Genomic DNA, 22,859 nt, shown 5'->3' on the forward strand with positions numbered 1-22,859 from the left:
CGAAACTGCCAAATTCAACCTTGAGCTACCTGTGATGTTTCCAGGTTGTTAAGGCGTAACTAAAACTTGTGTGTGTTGTTTGCCGTTTACATGCTGCTTTTCACCATTAAAAAATGTGCTCCTTAGAGCAGCTTACCAAGCAGCAAGAACCACCCAGTAATAAAAACCATAAGAAGGTGAGGTGTGCTGGATCAGGCCAAAGACCTGCTTGTGATGCCAGCATGTGACATTAAGAGATGTAGTCTTTAGTTTAGTCTCATCATACCTGACCATTGAGTATGCTGATTGGGGCTGGCAAGAATTAGAGTGACGTCTACATTGTGCATTTAAGACACTTATACCACTTTAACAGTCATGAATCGCCCCTCAAAAGAAGAAACTGTAGTTTGCCATACACTGAGCTACAATTCCTAGCACCCTTAACTGCAGTTCCCAGGAGAAGCACTGACTGTTGAAGTGGTATGAGATTGTTTTAAAGTCGTAGTCTAGACTCTTTAATTCCTATTAGCCCAAGTCAACATCACCAACGCTCAAGGATGATGGGAGTTGTAGTCTAGCAACATCTGCAGGGCCACAGGTTCCCCATTCCTGTTTTAGGGCTTCGACGATTGAACTGTGCTTGGAAACCAGGGGACGTGAAACTAAATTTGGGGTGGAGTGATCAGAAATCGTTCCAAGCTGCCACTGCATTTGGGGTGCCTAGATTGTTGCTTCAGTGCATTGAGAACATAGTTAAAGGTTCTCTCTCTTTGAAGAGGGACTGCTTGGTGGGTGTTTGCTGATAGGATATATCCTCATGGTTTGGAAAGGCTTTGCGTGGTGTGCCTTGCAAAGCTCCCATTGTGTAGGAAGCTTCCTTGCTTGCTGGAAATGTGCTGTTTGGTTAACTTATCCGTGAACAGAACTTGCTCGTCCATGCGAACTGTAGATATAAGGGAGACTACCTAGTTGGGACCAATTTTTTAAAAATATCTATCTAGGGAGGGGATTGACTTGCAGAACTCTGTGGCGTAGATTCTGGACCCGGTCAGTGTTTTGTGGCACCCAGACGTTTGCATTGTGTGTGTTTCTTTGGCAAGGAGGGTGTTCTGAATTGAGCAAGTCATGTGAATTTATGTAGTGGGGGAGCAATAAATGTCCTCACGCCCCCCCCCCCAGCCCTATATCATCACATCTCTGTCTTGTGAGCCAAATCCTAGCTGCCTAAAAAATAATAATGTTTTTTTAAAAAATGCTGGTGTTAATGTTACAATATATTTAGGAGGGGGGAAATGTACTTGAACAAACAATATATCCAAAGGTGAAACGGGGGGGGGGGGGCGGTGCTCCTCTTGTGGCAAATGCCCCAGTAGGATCCTACCCTTCCTCCTCTGTTGTGGGACAAAGTGTTTGGCATCCATACATGTGTATGAACGCTGTTGTTTGGGAGTGTTGAAGGAGTAGTTTTTAATTCGTGCGACTGATACGGGTGGTAGTTTTTCATCTTTCAGTTGAATTGGCCAAGAGAGTCCTCAATTAAATGGAGAAAAGTTACGGAGGGGAGTGTTTTTAATAAAAGCGCTTAATGAAACTGCGGATAGAGTTACTGTCTCTTTTCCGACAGGGAGGAAGGAATGCTTCTTCTTAGGTGACGTCTCTAGCTTGTATGCATCATCGGTTGTAGACTTGGTGTTTTTTTTAAAAGTAAGTTTCTTGCTTCAGAATGGTTGCCTTTACTGATAAGCAAAATTTGAGAGATCAATCAGCCGCTCATACAAGTGACCGGTTAAAATTATTTTAATTACTTTTCGAGCCCTTGAAACAGTACCCATAATGCATGCAATGCTCCCAAGTGGACGGAGAATTATTATTATTATTTTATTATTATTATTATTATTTAAAAGTGTGCCGCTGAATAATCACTGTGCACGTAAGTACTGGTGTGGTGGGGCTCCCCACCTTCGAAAATGGATACCCCAGCGGTTTGGGGTGGGAGAGGAAGCAGCCAGGATAAATGCACCTATGTATGTATGCACAGGCCTCTGATAGGTATTTGAGTGTATATGCATGCACATAGAAATTGGGGGGGGGGGGGCGAGGTGTCTTTTTTTGTGCCATTCATTTGTGCATTATATCAAAATGCTCCGCTGAGCCGATGGGATGTATTTCTGCCCCTCCACAGACACACATGAGATGCAGGGATGCAAATGAGCAGTGACAGGGGAGGGGGGCAGCCCCTCTTTCTCTCTGCAGTGAAGCAGAGGAAAGAGGCTGGCTGGCACTCTGTTTCTGGCTAGCTGAAAGGGGGGGGAGAAGCTGAAGGGGGGAGTGGGAAGAGAGAGCGGCTGGGCCTGGCTCCCCCTCCCTCCCTCCCTGCACACGGAAGGAGATGCCGGAGGTTTGGAGGAGGAGCTGTTGCCGCTGCTCTGGGGCTGGGTAGGATCCGGGATCGGATGGGGAGACCTTGGGGGTGGAGGGGGAAAGGCAGCTTCCAGCGAGGAGGGGGGAGGGGAGGCGGATTGTGGGTAGCAGGAGGTAAGCGGGGTGGGGTGGCTTGGGGACTGCGAGGAAACTGGAGACAGCAGGGAGGCGGGGTTGGGGAGGACTGGGGCTTGCAGGTTTGGGGGTTAAGGTGGAAGGAGGCGAAGGAAGGAGGGAGCTGGCACTCGGATGAGGAGGTAAAGAAGGGGGGCACGATGTGGAGCTTGTAAGGGGAGGGGTGGCTTGGCTGCCGGGCGGAAGGAACGCCGGGGCTGCAGAAAAATGGTGGGTTCAAGAGGTGCCGGGGTTCACGGCTGGGAGTGGATTTGGGTTTAGGCAGGGAGGGTTATGTAGGGAGCTCCGTGGGGATGGAAGAGGGTGGGGGGAGGCATGCCGGCTTGCAGCGTGCAGAGAATGGGGTGCATTATTAGGGGGCTGGGAAGGCAGAGGTGTGCAGACAGGCGGAGGGCAAGGCATTGGGGGAGGGAGGATAAGCCCAGGCTGGGTGGAGGGAGGATGTTGGGGCAGGTGGGTGCAAATGGATGGAGGAGAAACAACCGCCAGGTGGGCTGGAGGGAGAAGCAGGGGCCCTGGTTTGAGGCTAGCTAGGCAGGGGGAGAGAAAGAAGTGTTGGGAGGCCAGGGGATTCAGTTCAGAGGTGTGCAGGGGTCCAAAATTGGGTTTGTTGGCAGATGCGAAGTGACGGGAGAAAGCCCTTGAAATGACTAGAGGGGTGTGAGGAGGATAGGAAGTGGGGTACAAGGATGCTCACCCCAAGAAAAAGGGTGTGCGGGGGGGGGGGAAGGAGATGGATGTTGTATTAGTGGGGGCTGTTTAAATCCGTAAAACAGCCAAGGAAAGCAGGGGGAGTGGAAATTCATAGGTTCAAGTTAAAAGGCCCACTTGTTCTGTTTTGTTTTTTCTCTTGAGGCTGTTTTTGGTCCCGGTGTCTTGACTGGAAGGGTCAGGGGTGGTTGCTGCTGGACTAGAACTCCCTTCACCCTGACTCTGATGGGAGTTCGAGTCTGTCAGCGTCTGGAGGGCCAGACTTTAGCTACACCTGACCTAGGGCATGAGCAAGGGAACACAGAAAAAAGTACTTCTCCTGACAATGACTTGCTAACTTTTAGGTGTTGTGCATCCTCAGATTTCCTTCTTGCATTTCTCCCCACCCCCTTACAAGACCGCTTCTTTGGTTTTTTTTATAATATGCAAATTAAATTAAATCAGCTCATTGGTCAATTGAAAGGCAGATGATACACCTTAGCCGACTGGTCAATTGACATTCCTATCTTTTAGAGCAGTATCTCAAACTGTGTCTCTCCAAAGGTGGTCAGTCTCCAGGCTCCCATCAGCCTCAGCAGGCATGGCTGATTCTCAGGCTTCATGGAGGTTTTCCCACCTCTGGAGGGCTCTATGGCACCCACCTGTGTTGAAGGGCACCCATAGGTGATTTGGTCTCTGTCTGGCTTTTCCAGGACAAGCAACTCTTGTGTCCTTGGAATTAAGGAGTAAGGTGAAAAGATTCCAAAACTGCAGAAAATCTAACAAGCACCTGTGCAATTCATTCTGGCCAATTAAAAATAAAACAAAACCCAACCCTACTGGTTAAAGATCGGATATGCAGAAACACATTTTGGCTTTGAGTTTAACCCTGGAATAGCCTGCTGTGCACAGAAGTAACCACAACTTCTCCGCTTTATTTTTGCATCATCCTCCTCCTCACCAGAAATTGTGCCACTCACGGACCATCATCCACCAGTTGCTTCAGATGCAATTTTTTAAGAGGCATCCCATTTTGCCAGGCCTATAAGATGGGGCCCTGTTGTTGCTAAATTTTTATTTCAATAATCCTGTTTAAAGTTTTATTTAATTTAATTTATTTAATTTCTATACCGCCCTTCATCCAAGTATCACAGGACAGTTTGGAATCTACCTTCATGTTGCATTTTTTTGCATCTGGCTTAGGGATTTTTAGAATAGATGGTGCTTTTTGGCAATCCTTGTAAGGGAAAATCTATAGATAATATGTCCCTGGAAGTAGTTATGTTTCTGCAGCTGTCATCAGGCTCATCCACACTTGTTCTAAGAACAGGAACACATTCTCTCCACAAGGAGGATGGTGCAAAGCTGACTCAAAAAAGTCCTGTTTTCCTTTCCCTGGAGCGGGTGTAGTTACATTGCCAAGAGGTATAGACATCCCTGGAGAGGCAAATTTCTCTTCCACTAACTGTTCAGGGTAGAGAGTGCATTGTTGCTAACTATTAATAATGATTTTAAGAGAAGAACCTCTTTCTTCACACAATCTTTTCTCCTAGGACCCATTCATATGTCAGAAATAACATCAGCATGGTTTTGGGGTGGGGGAATTGCTGGGCTTTGCACTTTAGAACATACAGTGGTTCCTCTGGTTACGAATGGAATCTGGTCTGGAGGTCCATTTATAACCGGAAATCGCTCATAACATGAGGTGCGCTTTCACTAATGGTGTCTCCCTCTGTGTGCACGCTTCTGGCGTGTGATTTCCATTTGCATCCTGGGGCAACGTTCACAACCAGGATCAGCTACTTCTGGGTTAGCGGACCTGGTAACCTGGAGCGTGCGCAACCAGAGGCGTTCACAACAAGAGGTACCACTGTACATTTATTTAACAACATTTATATACCACTTGATTGCAGTAAAACCTCTAAAGCTTTTTGCAAGAAATATTAAAATCACCACTGAAAGTTTAAAACCAATTAACATTGTCAGTAAACTAGAAAAAGATCAGAACCCATTGACATTCACACATCCAGATAGGTTTGCATAAATGAAAATGTTTTTCAATGGGTGCCAAAAAGAGTTCAGCAAAGGCATCTTGCCTGATGTCCACAGGTGGGGAGTTCCAAAGTTCAGGTGCTGCCACACAAAAAGATCAAGTTCTTACAACTGCAGAACGAGTGGCACCTGTAGCAGTGCTAATTTTGCAGATGGATGTGGTGGAGAGGCCACATGGGGGGCAGAGCTTGCATTTTTTCATTGCCTTCCCGTGCAAAAGAATTCTCTGCACATGAAAAGATATAATGGGCTGTTGGGAGACTGGGAGACCTTTGGTTCCTAGACCTGCTAGCGATTTTTCCATGCTTCACTTTGTTATTCTGGGAGAACACTTACAGAAGAGTGTGCTTTGGTTTTTACAAAGGACAAGGACAGCTGATAGAATTATTTAATTATTTGATATAACAACAACAACAACAGGAAATTGCTTTATATTGAGTCAAAAAATTGGTTCCTCTAGCTCAGCACTGTTTCAACTGACTGGCAGCTCTGCAGTATTTCAAAGAGGAGTGTTTTCCCAGGCTTACCTGAGGAGGCTGCAGATTGGACCTGCTGCACCAATGAGCTACACCTTTTCCCCTAAGGGCACTCTAGGCAGCGCTTTCTATCCTGGAAGACATTATTCCAAAACTCTTCTCTGCCCTTCTTTGCGCTTGGATGCTTGAAACGAATGCTTTATTTCTGTTCTGCATTGGGTGATTCGTTATTATTTTTGAAAAATCGTGTGTCGCATATTCTCAGTGCAAATTAGGCAGGAATCCCATGATGAACATGGCTCTGTTTGGAGGGCATTGTGTTGACACCTTCAGGTGACTGCTAAATGACGACACTTGCTGTAGATTTCCAAGCCTTTCTGGGTTCAGTGATCCCAAATGAGAAGCCACTGCATAAACTGAGTAACTGACCCCCCCCCCATCCACTCTAGGAAACTGGAGGTCATAGCTCTATGATGGAGCACATCATTTGAATGCAGGAAGATCCATGGGTCAATCTGGTATCTCCAGACCAATGATATGTACTCAGCTGCTACTTATGTGGGCTAAACCAGGGATGGGGAGCCTGCGGTCCTCCAGATGTTCTTGGGATTCCCAACTTCTATTGACCAGTGTCCAAGGAGTTATAGCCCAGCATCACCTGGTGGGCCACAGGCTCCTCAGCCCTGCCCTAGGGAGTCACTGCCAGAAGTGGGCCAGATGGACCAAAGCTCTTGGGTCCTTTTTGTGTAAGCACTTCCTATGTTGCTCTGTAATTCTTTCTGCACTATTCTCAGCAATGGGCTGTTAGTTTCTCTAGTTAGATCAGCGCTGGAAAACCTGTGGTCTTGTAGATGCAGTTCCCACTGCTCCTCACCGTTGACCATGTTGGCTGGGATTGATGGGAGTTTGAGTTCAGCAACGCCTGGGGGACCATAGGTCCTTTATCCATGGCTTAGATCAGGGGTCAGCAAACTTACTGCGCCTCGGACCGGTGTCTCCAGCGCCAGTCGCACGGAGGTTGGGGGAGCGTGTACCCATATGCGTGCACACTCTCTATTTCTGGCACACTTCCGGGTCGGAGGAGCACCGGAAATAGCTTGTGCTCATGTGCAACTGGCCTCCCCCCCTAGATGTGCACCGGAAATAACACTTGTGCATGCGCAATGAACACTTGCGCATGCACACAAGCTATTTCCAGTGCTCCTCTGACCCAGAAGTGGGCAGCCGCGCAGCGCCAGTAAGAGTGGGGGGTGGGGGTGCCGGAGGCTGGATAAATGAGTCCCCTTAGTTTGGGGACCCCGGCTTAGATCCTTAAGCAGGTTCTCTACCATTTTAAATGTTTCAGGCTTGTCTCCCAACTAAGTCCAATTTAGAGGAGACCCAGTGAAATGAATGAATTTAACTTAGTCCTATCTATTAACTTCAATAGGACTAGCATTGGACCCAATATGTTTAATTTAAGCTGTTGGCTCATTTACACGTGCTCTCAATGCTGCCGCTTGATGCCTAGATCTTTACCAGATAAAGAGTTCAGATATGCTCTAGCAAAAATGAGAGGGTGGTAATGGAATGCCTTGAAGATGGTGCCTGTTAATAGACAGGAGAAGCCATTGAGTTGCACATTGGATGATTGAAAGTTTGTAGCCGCCTTCTGGGGCGTCTGTTATTTGAATTGGAAACGGCCACTCTCCTGTGTTCGTTAAATCATCTGCCTATCTTATTAAAAAGGAGTTCCAAGTAAATGGGAACATCAGAAGCTACCTTATGCCAACTGCTAGCTATGTTCTGCCTCCCTGGTTAGAGGCAGCAATGTTCTGAAGACCAGTTGCTGGAAACCACAGGAGGGGAGAGTGATGTTGTGCTCTTGAACTCAGGTCCTGCTTGCAGGCTTCCCGTTGGCGTATCTGCTTGGTCACTGTGAGAACAGGATGCTGGGCTAGATAGGCTGTTGGCCTGACCCAACGGGCTCTTCTGTTCCCACTTCTAGCCCAATATTGTGGCCATGGACTGGCAGTGGCTTTCTGGGGCTTCAAACAGGGGCCTTCCTACTGGGAGAAAGCAGAAATTGAACATGGGACCTTCTGCATGTAAAGCCGGGGGCCATTTGAGCCCTGGGATTCTAGAAGGTCATTGTTTGTTGCACAGGATATTCCTAAGGAGGGCAATGCTCAGATGTGGCCCATGCAAACGCTTGGCTTATCCCCTCTCTATGCATGCCTGGTGGTTTTAAGAGTTAGATTTTCCAGTTTTTTTGTTCCTTTCTAAATAAACTAATCAGATACTTCCAGTTCCTATGAATTTTCAAACTTGGAAGAGGAGATGGAAAGAGCGATTGGCGGGCTTGGGGGGCATAGAGAGGTGTGTGCTTCTACTGATGGGTGCTGCTGAAATGTAATCTGATGGAGCTGCTGTGTGTTTAATTTCTGTGTGGGGGCGGGGAGAGAACAAAGCAGAGAAGGTTCTGGGACTGGAACAGGTGTAAAAAGCTGTATTTTGTTAGTGGCCTTTGGGCATTCTAGGATATTGAAATCTGCTGTGTTGCTTCTTACTTAAAGCCCTATGCTTTCCTCCTTTCCAGCCAGCTCTAGACTGCCTTCTTCTCGCTTCATGAGGCTCAGCCCCACCTGATTGTGACCATTGGACCGCTGCAGTTGGGGAGGGGCCCCTCCGGACAGCCCCCTCCCTCAGCCAGCAACCGAACCTCTCTCTTCTGCCATGGCTGACCCCATAATGGACCTCTTCGATGACCCCAACCTCTTCGGCCTGGACTCATTGACGGATGAGAGCTTCAGCCAGGGGGCCCCAGACCCCATTGAGGAGGCCCTGGGGCTGCCGGGCGGTGCCTTGGACTCCCTGGCAGGGGGCGCCAAAGAGCAGCCGGCCCCTGCACAGCCGGAGCCTCCCCAGCCGCAGGCCCTGCCCCTCTCGGACGCGCAGCCCGAGGCTGTGCCTGAACTGCCGCAGCAGGATCAGCCGGGGCTCCTGCAAGCCCCCCAGGACCAGGAAGTCCTCAGCCAGGGCAACCCCTTCATGGGCGTCTCCTCTGCCACCACAACAACAGTTACAGTGCCGTCTTCATCTGCCGGAGGGCAGCAAGGCGCCGCTGTCACGGCGGCCCCACCTGCCGCCCCGAAGATTGTTATCTTGAAGGCGCCGGCAGGCAGCTCGGTGACGGGGGCCCACGTGGCCCAGATCCAAGCCCAGCCCATCGGGGCCGCCAATGGGGGCAAAGTGACCTTCGCCAAGGTGCTGACAGGCACCCCACTGCGGCCAGGGGTCTCCATCGTCTCGGGCAATGCGGTGCTGGCCACCAAAGTGTCCCCTGGAGCGGGGGCCCCAACCACACTCCACCGCCTGGTGCAGCCTGGCCGGCCTGTCAAGCAGCTGGTGCTCCAGCCCATCAAGAGCCAGCCAGGGGGCAGCACTGGAGCCACACCCCTCAAGCCTGCCGTCACTCTGACCTCTACTCCAGCACAGGTGAGCAAGCAGAAAGCGGTCAGGTGTGTTGGGACGGCCGGTTCGGGTGGGATACTGATCTAGGCAGCATGGCGCGGTTAGACTAGGACATGGGAGACCAGGGTTTGAATCCCCACTCTGCCACGAAGCCCCCTGGGTGACCTTGGGCCAGTTCCCACCTCTCATCTTAACCCAGTGTTTCTCAAACTCTGGCCTCCAGCTGTTGTTGGACTACAACTCCCATCATCCCTAGCTAGCGGGACCAGTGTTCACGGATGATGGGGGTTGTGGTCCAACAACAGAGGGAACTGCTACCCTTGAGAGAGGTTCCCCTGAGAGAGGAGCTGTTCAAACAGCACCACACGATATTGACCGATGATGGAACAATACAAGGCAGCTCCTTTATATCCTTATTCTGGATATCTGTCTCTTAGGCTAGGGGTCACCAGGAATTCAGGAGCCTCTAGGCCAGGTATGGGGAACATAGGAATCTGCCTTATACTGAGAATTGAACAGTGGGTCCATCTAGTGGGTAGGGCTGAATCTTTCCATCTTCGTATATAACAATCTTTCCACTGTAATGGTATATCGGAGTAACCTTCCTTAATTGGGAGTGGCAGCTTCTTAATGTATTAGGTGCTGAGATATTTTTCTGGCTCTTGAATCCCCTTTTCCTCCCTACAGGGAGAGTCGAAACGCATCACCTTGGTCCTCCAGCAGCCCCCGGCGGGTGGAGGCGCCCCAGGGCAGCGCCATGTGGTTCTGGGCAGCCTGCCGGGCAAGATTGTGCTCCAGGGGAACCAGTTGGCGGCCCTGAGCCAGGCCAAGGGTGCGCCAGGGCAGCCAGCCAAGGTGGTCACCATCCAGCTCCAAGTTCAGCAGCCCGGACAGCAGCAACTTGGTGGCCAGCCTGGGACCCAGAAGATCCAGCTTCTGCAGCAGCCCCCACCCACCTCCTCCGGCCAGCAAGGGACGTTGGGTGTGTCCTCCGTACAGCAAGCCCAGGTGGTGAGCGGTTCGGGGCAGAGAGTGACAGTCCCCCTCAAAGTTGTGTTGCAGCCGCAGGTAAGGGCAGTGCTTCTGCCATGCTTTGGGGGTATCTTGGTACACGACAGCTATAGAGCACCCAGTGAAAATCACGATGGGGACCGCAGGGGCCTCAATTCCCTTGGGAGTGCTGGGGGTGGAGCTCTGGTCATGTTAGCAGAGCCACAATCCAACTCCCTGGGAATCTCTGCCTTAGCTTGGGGGAAAAAAGGAAGAGGCAATTTTCTAGCTCTCATGATAGTTTTGGAAAAGTGTGGACAATGTTTGCAGAGATCTCCAAATCCAGAGCGTTAACTGCATGAGACATGCTTTGTCACAGCTAGGCCTTTCTTCTGCCCTGGCTGCAACAAAGCATGTCTCTCTCGCATCGGTCTCAGCAGCCACAGCAGGCACTGAAACCTTCTAATAGTTTGACCTCACCCCCAAAGGTTGCACCCCTCTATTGTCTCCAAAGACAGACAGATGCCACCAACTGAATGAGGGGTCACTGCATTCTGGTGAACAGCAAAACCAGAATAAACTGCATGCAGCGACAATATTATGGGGGAAACGCTGTTGCATTTTTGCAATTCATACGTGGTGCGGAACTGAATATGGACTTGTTTTGTGTGGAAATGGGATTTCTTGCCTGCCAGATTGTAGTTGCTTTAGCATGGAGATCATGAGTGATAAATCATGGAAACAACAGAAGCAGGAACATAAGGAAGGTGATTGTAGGTAGCATTTACCCCTGACATTAAAAAAATAATAAAGCCACCTAGGTAAAGGTAACGGGGACCCCTGACCATTAGGTCCAGTCGTGGCCGACTCGGGTTGCGGCGCTCATCTCGCTTTATTGGCCAAGGGAGCCGGCGTACAGCTTCCGGGTCATGTGGCCAACATGACTAAGCTGCTTCTGGCGAACCAGAGCAGTGCACGGAAACGCTGTTTACCTTCCCGCTGGAGCGGTATCTATTTATCTACTTGCACTTTGACATGCTTTCGAACTGCTAGGTTGGCAGGAGCAGGGACCGAGGAATGGGCGCTCACCCCGTCGCGGGGATTCGAACCGCCGATCTTCTGATCGGCAAATCCTAGGCTCTGTGATTTAATCCACAGCGCCACCCGCATCCCAAAACCACCTAGGTTTTCTTTAAAAAAAATTAGAAAACTTTTACACACCAAACCTGCTATTTGCCTCCAAAAGCCTTTGGGGCATAAGTGTGTTCAGTTTTTAAATTAATAATTTTTAAAGTGCTGGAGTGTGTCTTAATGAAATTGTTTTTCATTGGCTACCTTTACTCTCAACTTTTTTATTGTGCTGTATTTTTTTTAAAGAATGTTTTTTGTTAAGCCGCCTTGAGCTCTGCTGTGGAGGATATGGAGACACAATATTCCAGTTTTGGTCTGACCAATGCAGTCTAAAGCAGCACTATGACTTCCTTTGATGCCACCTAGAATAGCACTAGCTTTTTTTGTTGCTGCATCCTTCTGTTGACTCCTGTTAAGCTTGTGGTCTATTACGACCCTTAGATCCTTTTCACCTGTACTACTGGCAAGCCAGGTGCCCTCCATCCTATATTTGCTCATCTGGTTATTCATGCCTAAGTGTGGAACCTTACATTTGTCCCTGTTGAAATTCATTTTGTTAGCTTGAAGGTTGTATTGAATCCTGTTGTTCATATGCTGCCAAAATCCGCCTAGCAACTGATAGGTGGAAAACCAAGGAACGTTTTTGGACTTCAACTCCCATCAGTCCCAGTCAGCAAAGGAATTGCTGAGGGATGATGGGACTTGTAGTAGGAGTACTAGTAGTTATTAATTTTTCTACACCACCCATCTGACACGGGTTACTCCAGCCACTCTGGGCAGCTTCCAACAGAATATACAAAAATACAGCAGAACGTCTGACTTTCAAAGTTTCCTGAGACAGGAAAGTCCATTCTTAAACCAAAATCATTCTTAAACTGAGGCGCGCTTTCCCTAATGAGGCCTCCTGCCGCCGGTGCCCTTCCACCGTTCGGGTTCCGTTCTTAGACCGAAACTTCACAAACCAGGACACTACTTCAGTTTTGCGGAGTTCGTAAACCGAATCGTTCTTAAACAGGACTGTTCTTAAACCGAAGTACCACCGTAATGATTTCTATCCTTGACATCTGACAGGAGGGCGGGTGCCACTACCAAGAAGGCCCTCTCCCTGGTTCCCTTCAACTTCACTTCTCGTAGTGAGGGAACCACCAGAAGGCCCTCGGAGCTGGACCTCAGTGTCAGGGCTGAATGATGGGAGATGCTCCTCCAGTGTTACAGGGCCAAAGCCATTATTGAATATCTGGAAGCTTGCAGGTTCCCCATCCTTATTGTAGGATATGCTGGTCCTTTGTTAGTGCAGCTTTTGTCAGCCTGGCCTTCTGCCCGGACCAGGATGCTGTTGTCTGGATGTAACGTGCATCTGTTTCTGTAACGCCTTCTCCCGCAGGCCAGCTCATCGCAAGGCAGCTCCTCTGGGCTCTCCGTTGTGAAGGTGCTGAGCAGTAGCGAGGTGGCCGCCCTCCCCTCCTCCAGCGGGACGGCGCGGAGCAGCTCGGACGAATCCCGCAAACTGGAGCACCAGAAGAAGCAGGAAAAGGCCAACCGGATTGTGGCGGAGGCCATCGCCCGGGCCCGGGCCCGGGGCGAGCAGAACATCCCCCGCGTGCTGAACGAGGACGAGCTTCCCAGCGTGCGCCCCGAGGAGACGGGAGAGCGCAAGCGTCGCCGGAAAGGCGGAGGCGACCGTGTCCCCAAGGAAGAGCGGCCGCGCAAGGGCAGGGGCCAGGGGGGATCGGGGAAGAGCAAAGGAAGAGGGAAGCCCAGGTGAGAAAGGAGATAGGGCAGGATCCTCCGTTCCGCCTCCCTTTCTCTCGAGAGGTGAGCCCGTTTCTCATTCATTCATTCTCTCTCTCTCCTTCTTCGCAGCACCATCACGCCAGTCGTAGGGAAGAAGCGGAAACGGAACGCTTCCTCGGACAACTCGGACGCTGAGGTCATGCCGGCGCAGTCCCCCCGCGAGGAGGAGGAGAGCAGCGTTCAGGTGAGGCCGGGCAGGGAGCATGTCTGGGGGAAGTGATGTACTGGTGTGCATGAGGAACAGCTCTGGTTTTATTGTGGATTAGCATCCTGAGATACTCAACATTCCCATCACGCTCCGTAATCTTTCCAGCACCTCTGCACAGGAGGCCGGCATAAATTGTTTGCAAAGTTATTGCAAAGGTCAACTCTTCCTGGCTTGACTTCTGGATCCCCCATGCTTCTTGGGTTGAGTTGTGAGAAGGCATAGACCAATGGTAGGCCATGTGGTGCCCTTCAGATGTTGGGGACCTCAGCTCCCATCACCCCAGACTATTGATTATGCTAGCTGAGGCTCATGGGAGTAGGAGGCCACCATGTTGTTTACCCCTGGATTATACCGTACTTGCAGCATTTAAAAGGGTTTGCATAGTTGTTTCTTTATCATTCCATGTTTTTGGCTCCAAATAAGTTCAAATGCTCAACCCAGACCTCGCCTATATGTATTACACAGAAAATTAAGGTTTGTTTTTAAATGTAGAAAGCTGGTGTGATTTTTAAAATCTGTTTAAAATCTATTATTTTAACTTCGAAAGTTTAAAACATAGTGTTTTTAATTTATCTTATTGAGAATGTTTTTGTTTTTTCATATCTGTAAACCACTTTGAGGGTTTTGTTTTGTTTTTAACAACCAACCAGTGTATACATTTAATGAGATAAATAAATAAAATAAATTTGTAGCGTTCTTCCTAAGTTTCAGTAAAAAATAGTTATCACAAAGTGAATGTTTGTCTTAACCCCAGCTGCGTTCTCACAGCTCTGGAATCTTTTGTGTTGTGAAAGCGGGGACTGTTTTGTCTTCAGCTCTCACAAACAAGGCCATCCACAGAGCTCCATCCTCCATACAGAGGTACAGTACCTTGGTTCTCAAACATAATCCGTTCCGGAAATCTGTTCCAAAACCAAAGCGCGCTTTCCCATAGAAAGTAATGCAAAACGGATTAATCTGTTCCAGACTTTTAGAAGCAACCCCTAAAACAGCAATTTAGCATGAATTTTACTATCTAACGAGACCTTTGATCCATAAAATGAAAGCAATAATCAATGTACTGCAGTCACAGAATCAATCAATTGCTGAACTGGGCTCCATACAGTCACTAAAATCAAAACAAAAAAACCGCAAAAACAAAAACACAAAATAAATAACAAAAGCACAGATCTCAGCATAACACCCAAAATGGAAGTGTGGCACTCAAATCAGAAGCGGAAGTGTGACACTCAAATTCGAAGCGTAACACTCAAAACGGAGCATGTTTGGCTTCCAAAAAAAGTTTGCAACCCAGAACACTTACTTCCAGGTTTGCAGTGTTTGGGTTCCAAGTTGTTTGAATACCAAGGCGTTTGAGAACCAAGGTACCACTGTATTGATGTGCTCTTTATTTCCCTCCAGAAGCGGCGCTCGAACCGTCAGGTGAAGCGGAAGAAATACACCGAGGACCTGGACATCAAGATCACGGATGACGAGGACGACGAGGAGCTGGATGTGACGGGGCCCGTCAAGGCCGAGCAGCCGCCAGCCCCCGAACCACCTGCTCCGGAGCCGATTCCCGAGGGGGAGACGCTGCCTTCCATGCAGTTTTTTGTGGTGAGGCCTCTTGTCTGGTCCTCTCCTTCCCAGACCAGCTTCTTTTCAGGGTGGCTTCGTTGGGCTTCCCCATCCTTGCTGTGGAATAAGCTTATTATACTGGTTCGTATATACCACCCGGTGCTATACCAGCTGCACTGGCTCCTAGTGGAGTACAGGATAAGGTTTAAGGTGCTGGTTTTAACCTTTAAAGCCCTATACGGCCTAGGACCCTCGTACCTGCGGGACTGCCTCTTCTGGTATGTCCCACAGAGGAACTTACGGTCTTCAGATGAAAACATCTTGAAGGTCCCAGGCCACAGAGAAGTTAGGCTGGCCTCAACTAGAGCCAGGGCTTTTTCAGCTGTGGCTCTGATCTGGTGGAACACTCTGTCACAAAAGACTAGGGCCCTGCGGGACTTGACATCTTTCCGCAGGGCCTGCAAGACAGAGCTGTTCCACCAGGCCTTTGGCCAGGGCACAGCCTGACTCCCTCCTTCGGCAATCTTTGCGGAGCTCTGGCCCAATGGTTGCCAGTGGTTTGATTTGAATGAATTTTATAATGAATGATTTTAGAGTGTTGTACTGTTGTACTGTTTTATTGTTGTTAGCTGCCCTGAGCCCGGCTTTGGCTGGGGAGGGCGGGATATAAATAAAATTTATTATTATTATTATTCGTGTAGTGGAGCTCCATCAGTGACGATTAGCTGTGCTTGTTAAGTAGAGCCTCCATGTTCAGAGGCAGTGTGCCTCTTATCAGGTGCCAAGGGGGCAAATCAATGATGGAGGATTGTTCCTACTTGGCAGGCTCCCCAGAGCTTTCTGCTTAACCGCTACTGGAAACAGGATGCAAGGTCAGATAGCCCATCAAGCCTGCCTTTCTCTTCCTTATTTAATTGCCTCTCTCTATCCTTTCTGTTCCAAAGGAAAACCCCAGTGAGGAAGACGCTGCTATAGTGGACAAAGTTTTATCCATGCGGGTAGTGAAGAAGGAGGTGAGAACATTTAATCTGCTACAGGGGAGTGAGAAGAGATGAGCTTCCTGCAGCATGCTAGCTCCTACCCTTTTTTATTATTATTCCCCTATAGAGACTTGTTCTTCCAGCTTACACAACACCGCAGCTCACTAAGGCAATAGTGCTGGCTTTTGGCAGTATTGTTTCAAAACAGACTTGGCGTTATCCCTTGAAGACTAGCTGCATAGTTAACTCCATTGCGTACCCCAGTGCTTTTTTATCTGTTTATAGCAGTGGTGCTATAAACACCACTTTATATAAACACTGTTTATAGCAGGGATGCGGGTGGCACTGTGGGTTAAACCACAGAGCCTAGGACTTGCCGATCAGAAGATCGGCGGTTCGAATCCCCGCGGCGGGGTGAGCTCCCGTTGCTCGGTCCCTGCTCCTGCCAACCTAGCAGTTCGAAAGCACAAAGTGCAAGTAGATAAATAGGTACCGCTCCGGCGGGAAGGTAAACGGCGTTTCTGTGCGCTGCTTTGGTACGCCAGAAGTGGCTTAGTCCTGCTGGCCACATGACCCGGAAGCTGTCTGCGGACAAACGCTGGCTCCCTCGGCCAATAAAGCGAGATGAGCACCGCAATCCCAGAGTCGGTCATGACTGGACCTAATGGCCAGGGGTCACTTTACCTTTACCTTTACCTTATAGCAGTGGTAGAGAAGCAAATCCAGCCCTCCCTAGAGTTTGGCATCAAGTAGTTCATACTTCAGCAGACAATCTGGGAATACACGCAAAGGGCACTCGTAATGCTTCCTTTGCAGCTGCGGCTTGAAATCAAAGCAAAGACTTCTGCCGAAAGCAGGACTTGCCCTTAGCTGACCACAAGCCCTGCTTTCTGCAGGGATCGGTTCTACTTGGGGAGTGCAAAGATGTGCTGAATGCAGGGCTCACGTTCTGTAAAGCAATTGAAAGTGCAGTTATGAGGCTCCTGGTCATTCCTTTGTGGATACAACCTTACCTGCCTCACACCTGATGACCCATGGCTCAGGTGTAGGCCAGGCAAGAGAAAATGGCCTCAGGGGCCAAATTAAGCCTCTGGGTTGGAGGTTCCTCATTCTTTGCTTATAGTAGAACGACTTTGAGTGGTAAAGCGAAAGAATGGTATTGGGGTGGGGGAAGAGCACTCCATGGGAAATCAACTGACAAAGCTTGAGGGAGAGGGATAATTTTGTATGTATATATTTGTATGTGATCGTATGTGAGGCCAGACGCATCAGAGGCTGATAGCCAGAGGCAGCATTTTGTGCATCATTTCTGTTCCGTGTGCATTTCCTTCCTTCCACCCTCCGCAAAACCAGTGCCGGATTTATTTATAAGCTAAACAAGCTATAGCTTAGGGCGCTGTTCTCTTGGGGGCCCCCAAAAAAATTAAGGGGAAAAAACTGGATGTACATTTCCAAAATATAAGATACAAACCAAATAAATAAAACCTAATACAGCAACAGTGTTTTGTGTTGTGTAGGCTCCTGTGAGGTAAGTAATGGGCCCTGCCTGCTAGCCTGCTCCCTAAAATATCACTGGTTTGCTCATTTCTATATATAGGGTGCCTACATTCTGCATGGCAACATGTGCAAAGGGCTTTAGATATCTATTAGGTCAGGCTTCCTCAACCTCGGCCCTCCATATGTTTTGAGACCACAATTCCCATCATCCCTGACCACTGGTCCTGCTAGCTGGGGATCATGGGAGTTGCAGGCCAAAAACATCTGGAGGGCCGAAGTTGAGGAAGCTTGTATTAGGTCCATAACTTACCATATAGCATATATTCAACACAAGAAAAAGGTGGCAATTTGTTGTTGACAAAGGACAGCTGGACATATAAAGGGCCCCATTATCTTCAGTAGCTTAGGGCCTCATCAAACCTAAATCCGACCCTGCCACAACTATTACATCCTTGTTTCCTTTTCTTTGGCTCTCTGATTTCACTTTCCACCCTCTCCCGTTTACAGCTTCCCACCGGACAGTTTACAGAAGCGGAAGAATTCTTCGTGAAATACAAGAACTAGTGAGTAGGACGTGGCTTCTTGTGAGGCCAGTGCTGTAGCAGCTAGAGTGATGCACTAGTACCTGCGAGATCAGGGGCCAAATCCCCGTTCTGTGTGACCTTGGGCCAATCACAATCTCTCAGCCCAACTTCCCTCCCACTGGGATTGCGAGGATAAAGGCGATGCCTGTTGTATAGGATGATGCCCACTGGAACTACAGTTGCCTTGGTTCTCGAACTTGATCAATTCTGGGAGTTGGTTTGACTCCCGAAACCATTTGAAAACCAAGGCGCAGCTTCCAATTGCCTGCAGGAGCTTCCTGCTCTCAAGCAGAAGCCATGTTGGGAGTTTGGCTTCCGAAAAACATTCACAAACCAGAACACTTCCGGCTTTGCGGCATTCAGGAGCCGATTTGTTCAACAACTAAGCTGTTCGAGAACCAATGTACCACTGTAGTAGGGGGAGAGGCAGGGAGGACAACACTAGGAGGAGCGGCTGGCGGACTTCTGCTCAGTTCTAAAGAGGCAACACTGAGATTAAGGAGAAATTGGCTGTTGCCAATGCCACCCTCTTGTAAGTAAGGTAGGCAGCTGGGGACGGGATGAAAACAGACAGTTCAGCTGCCACTGACAAATTTTTAAATCTGCACACAGGCATATATAACTAGGGGTGTGTTAGAGTGAAGAGTGGTGGCTTACCCCTGGCTGGTTATAAAATCCAAGCACTTCTTTCCAGAGGGAACCTGAGGTGGGCTTTGGGGCTTCCATAGAACCATCAAACTGTAGCGTTGGAAGGGACCCCAAGAGTCATCTAGTTCAGTCCCCTGCAATGCAGAAATCTCAACTAAAGCCTCCATGGCAGATGGCCATCCAACCTGCTTATGAATTGATAGATTGTGCATGCCGCACAGGGAGTATTTCCCCTTCCTGTTAGGTACCCCTTTTTATGGTCATCCTAGAGATTTTCAGTGTATTATTATTCTCTTTCTCCCTTGCTTCCTACCCCGAACCACATCCTGCCTCTGCGTCTTCTCCAAGTTCCTACTTGCACTGCGAATGGGCCACCATCGCTCAGCTGGAGAAAGACAAGCGGATCCACCAGAAGCTCAAGCGCTTTAAGACCAAAATGGCCCAGATGAGGCACTTCTTTCACGAGGTACCTAAGGGACTAGAAGCTTTTTCAAGAGGAAAGAAAGCTGAGGTCCTCAGCAAGCCCAGCTCCCAGATTCCTTCTATGGAGTGCACACCCAGGTCTTGCCCACACCTCCTGTGTGTTTTGTCTCCGTAGGACGAGGAGCCCTTCAATCCAGACTACGTGGAGGTTGACCGCATCCTGGACGAGTCGCACAGCATTGACAAGGACAATGGGGAGGTGTGTTGGTGTCTTGGAGGAGGTTGGGGGCACTGCAGGAGGATTTGTTGCAGATTGTGACCGGATTCCTTGTGGCGAAGTATTGGGTGCTTTCAAAAACAGCCAGCTCCTTTTTCAACCTGCCCCCCAAGTCTGTCAATTGGCTTCAGAGGCTCTTTCCTATGTCCCACCGCCTCTGGAGCTTTGACAGGCGGGCACAAGAGGCAGAGACTTCTTGGTGGTAGCACCAGAATTGTAGAACTCCTGTCCTGGGAAAGATCGGTCAGGTCCTAACTCCTTCCCATTAATGTTAAAGACGTATCTGTTTCGAGGGGCTTTACAGTGATGAATACTTACTGTATTTTTCTGTGTATAACGCCCCCTATTTTGGGGGACTCCAGATTAAGAAAATGGGGGTGATTGCCCAGAGTTGTTGAGCTCTTTTTAGGGGCGATTACCAAATATCGCTCACCAGCCTGACCTGTGCTTCAACGTCCCCCCTGTGCACTATCCATGTATAAGAGGAGCCCAAATTTTTAACCTACTTTTTAAAGAAATAAATGTAGTCTAATACACAGAAAAGTAGTGTATGTTCCCTGAAGTATACGGCTGCTTTTGAAATGGATAGACATGCACACACTGCTTACTCCTAGACTTTTTCTGTTTTCATGGCACTTTTTATTGATAGCAATAAAAGGAGGTAGCGACCTCTGCTTCAGAGTATCTGTAGAAGTCTGTATACACACGAAAGCTCATACGTAGAAGGCTTATACTTAGTTGGTCTTTAAGCTGCTACTGGAATTATTTTAAAAAAATATTTTTGGGGAAAGATTCTTTTAAAGACTGTCTTAAGACAAAAAGACTAGATTCTCTTAAAGGAGTTCTTTATTATTTTAATAATAATAATTACTATTTGTCATCTTGTTATTTATTGGGCGCTGTGGTCTAAACCATTGAGCCTCTTGAGCTTGTTGATCGGAAGGTCGGCGGGTCGAATCCCTGCGATGGGGTGAGCTCCCGTTGCTCGGTCCCAGCTCCTGCCCACCTAGCAGTTTGAAAGCATATCAAAGTGCAAGTAGATAAATAGGTACCGCTCTGGTGGGAAGGTAAACCACATTTCCATGCGCTGTTATGTTTTAGCCAGAAGCGGCTTAGTCATGCTGGCCACATGTCCCGGAAAAACTGTCTGCGGACAAACGCCAGCTCCCTCGGCCAGTAAAGCGAGATGAGCACAGCAACCCCAGAGTCGTTCGCTACTGGACTTAACTGTCAGGGGTCCTTTACCTTTACCTTTTATCTCTTTTTAAACGAAAAAAAGTTTGCTTGTTCTTGAGCAGCTCTGAATGTAGCTGTACAGGTGCAAAAAATAAAAATCTATTGACTAAAGAGGCTATTGTAGCTTGCAAATGGACCCTAAGCATGCACATGTCTCTTGAACACTCTGCAGCCGGTGATCTATTACTTGGTGAAGTGGTGTTCGCTCCCCTACGAGGACAGTACGTGGGAACTCAAAGAGGACGTGGATGAGGGGAAGGTCCGGGAGTTCAAACGCATCCAGTCTAGGCACCCGGAGCTGAAGCGCGTGGTGAGTGACACCTCTGCATTTCCCCTTCCCCCAGAATTCTTGATACGTGGACTTCTCTGCTGCGTGGATTTATCTTCTGTGGGGGTGGTTGTTGCAATTTTGGCTCTGGGTAATGTTGGAACACCTGCTTCTTTGCTCTAAGAAATATACCCCTGGCCCAACTTCTTTTAGCCTATTTTACTTCATTGTTGTAAGGCTAAAAGAGAGTGGGACAGAACCATGTATGCTTCTCAGTGGCGTAGTGTGGGGGGTGCAGGGGGGGCCCGGCCGCACCGGGCGCAACATCTGGGGGTTAGGGTTAGGGGGCGCAAATCCATGGGTTAGGGGGCACAAATTACTTGCCCCTGGTGCTGACAACCCACACTATGCCACTAATGCTTCTTTGAACTACTTAAGAGGAAAATGAGATATAAGTGTAATAAATTTTCATTCTTCCTACCCCCTTTTAATTTTTGCTTTAAAAATCAGTATTTTGTTTTAATTTTTGCAAGTGAGAACGATTGCATCTGTGTGAGGCTTTGCACCCGACTGGTTTTTCAATATATTTATATGATTTTTTGGGTTATAAACTGTGATCAAGACAATTTTTTAAAAATCTTTTAATATTTGAGCATCCCTAAATGTGACTTTTTTAAAAAAAAAGGAAGGAAGGCAATTCATAAATGAGTAATTTGGTTATTTCAATGGGTCTGGTCTTTGGTTTGGGTGTTTGGGGTTTTCCCCTGTTGGTTGTGGTTCTGATTTTTTAAAACTGGCTTTAATGCTCACTGTATATTCCTGTTGTATGGGTAATCGTTTCCGGAAGATAATTGTATTTCGAGGAGTTTAGTGATCTGACAGGGTCATGTCTTCCTGCCTTTGTTTACTTTCCCTCTTGTTCTGCTCTTTGATGGCTGAGAACAGCCTTTAATTTGTTAGAAGTAAGTGATAAAGCAGGGTACCTTCTGACTCTCTTTGATGTTAGACATTCATTGGAGGAACGTGTGGTCTTGGAAGAGGGGGCTAGCTAATTAATAATCTGCACTAGCTAGTCGGGCAAGGCATGTAGACTAACAAGTTAGCTGTCTGTAAATCGGATGGTCTTTGGGCATAGTTCTGAGTAACTCATGCACGGACTGATGGCTGCAGGGCCGTGCAACCTGAGGCTACCTTGGGGTTACTTTGCCACTTCTTGAGAGCTTCCCAGTGGCAAATCGGAGTGCTTGCTTGGTAATGTATATAATGCTTGCTGTTTAGAATAAAATCTTTAATCTTCTTACTCACGTGTGTTTGTATTGCTTCTGAATCTCATTAAAAGAACCACCTTGCATTTAGCAAGACGCCTGTCCATTTTATTTCTCACTAACCGACTTGGATTTTTTATCTGGGGGTGAGGGAAGGAAGGCGATATTAAAATCTTCTTAATAAATAAATTCCAGTCCTGATACGTTAATGAGAAATCTTTAGAGGTTGTTCTATCTGCAAGGATGGAGAATTGGTGGCCTTCCTTTCACCCCTGACCTTAGGTCGTGCTAACTTCAGGGCTCATGGGAGTTGGAGTCCCACATTATCCCGAGTCCCACAGGTTCTGCAGCTCTTGATTCCTGAGGTGCAAAGCTCTATCCTTTTCTCCTTTCAGGCCCGCCCCCAGGCTGGTTCCTGGAAGAAATTAGAGCTGTCTCATGAATACAAGAACGGCAACCAACTGCGAGAGTATCAGCTGGAGGGTGTGAATTGGTTGCTGTTCAACTGGTACAACAGGTGAGCCCAAGGGAAGGAGAGGAGAAGAGCAGAACACATTCTGCTGTCATCCGCATTTGTATCCTGGGTGCTAAATCAGGGAATTAAAGGTATGATGGGTTCTCTCATCTGTATATATACAGGGTCAAAGAGCTGTATAGAACAGTGAAACACCCACTCCCATCTATCTGGGAATCAGAATACAGTGGTACCTCGGGTTACATACGCTTCAGGTTACAGACTCTGCTAATCCAGTACCTTGGGTTAAGAACTTTGCTTCAGGATGAGAACAGAAATCG

At 48.3% G+C, this 22,859-nt stretch overlaps 1 protein-coding gene across 4 annotated transcripts in view; it reads left to right on the plus strand.

The window, feature by feature from the left end:
* Positions 1–22,859, plus strand: part of CHD8 (chromodomain helicase DNA binding protein 8) — a 65,096-nt gene that overhangs the window by 9,076 nt on the left and 33,161 nt on the right. For all 4 annotated transcript variants that reach the window (XM_083706482.1, XM_083706485.1, XM_083706483.1 and 1 more), the window contains 11 exons: positions 8,332–9,230; positions 9,894–10,274; positions 12,712–13,088; positions 13,191–13,305; positions 14,731–14,925; positions 15,831–15,899; positions 17,871–17,926; positions 18,944–19,061; positions 19,194–19,277; positions 20,704–20,841; positions 22,460–22,581. In XM_083706482.1, the coding sequence (XP_083562608.1) occupies positions 8,469–9,230; positions 9,894–10,274; positions 12,712–13,088; positions 13,191–13,305; positions 14,731–14,925; positions 15,831–15,899; positions 17,871–17,926; positions 18,944–19,061; positions 19,194–19,277; positions 20,704–20,841; positions 22,460–22,581 (2,417 nt within the window). In that variant the 5' untranslated portion in view covers positions 8,332–8,468. The remainder of the gene's footprint in view (positions 1–8,331; positions 9,231–9,893; positions 10,275–12,711; positions 13,089–13,190; positions 13,306–14,730; positions 14,926–15,830; positions 15,900–17,870; positions 17,927–18,943; positions 19,062–19,193; positions 19,278–20,703; positions 20,842–22,459; positions 22,582–22,859) is intronic.

Source organism: Podarcis gaigeae (genome assembly GCF_964106915.1).
Source record: "Podarcis gaigeae genome assembly, chromosome: 13".
Lineage (NCBI taxonomy): Eukaryota > Metazoa > Chordata > Lepidosauria > Squamata > Lacertidae > Podarcis > Podarcis gaigeae.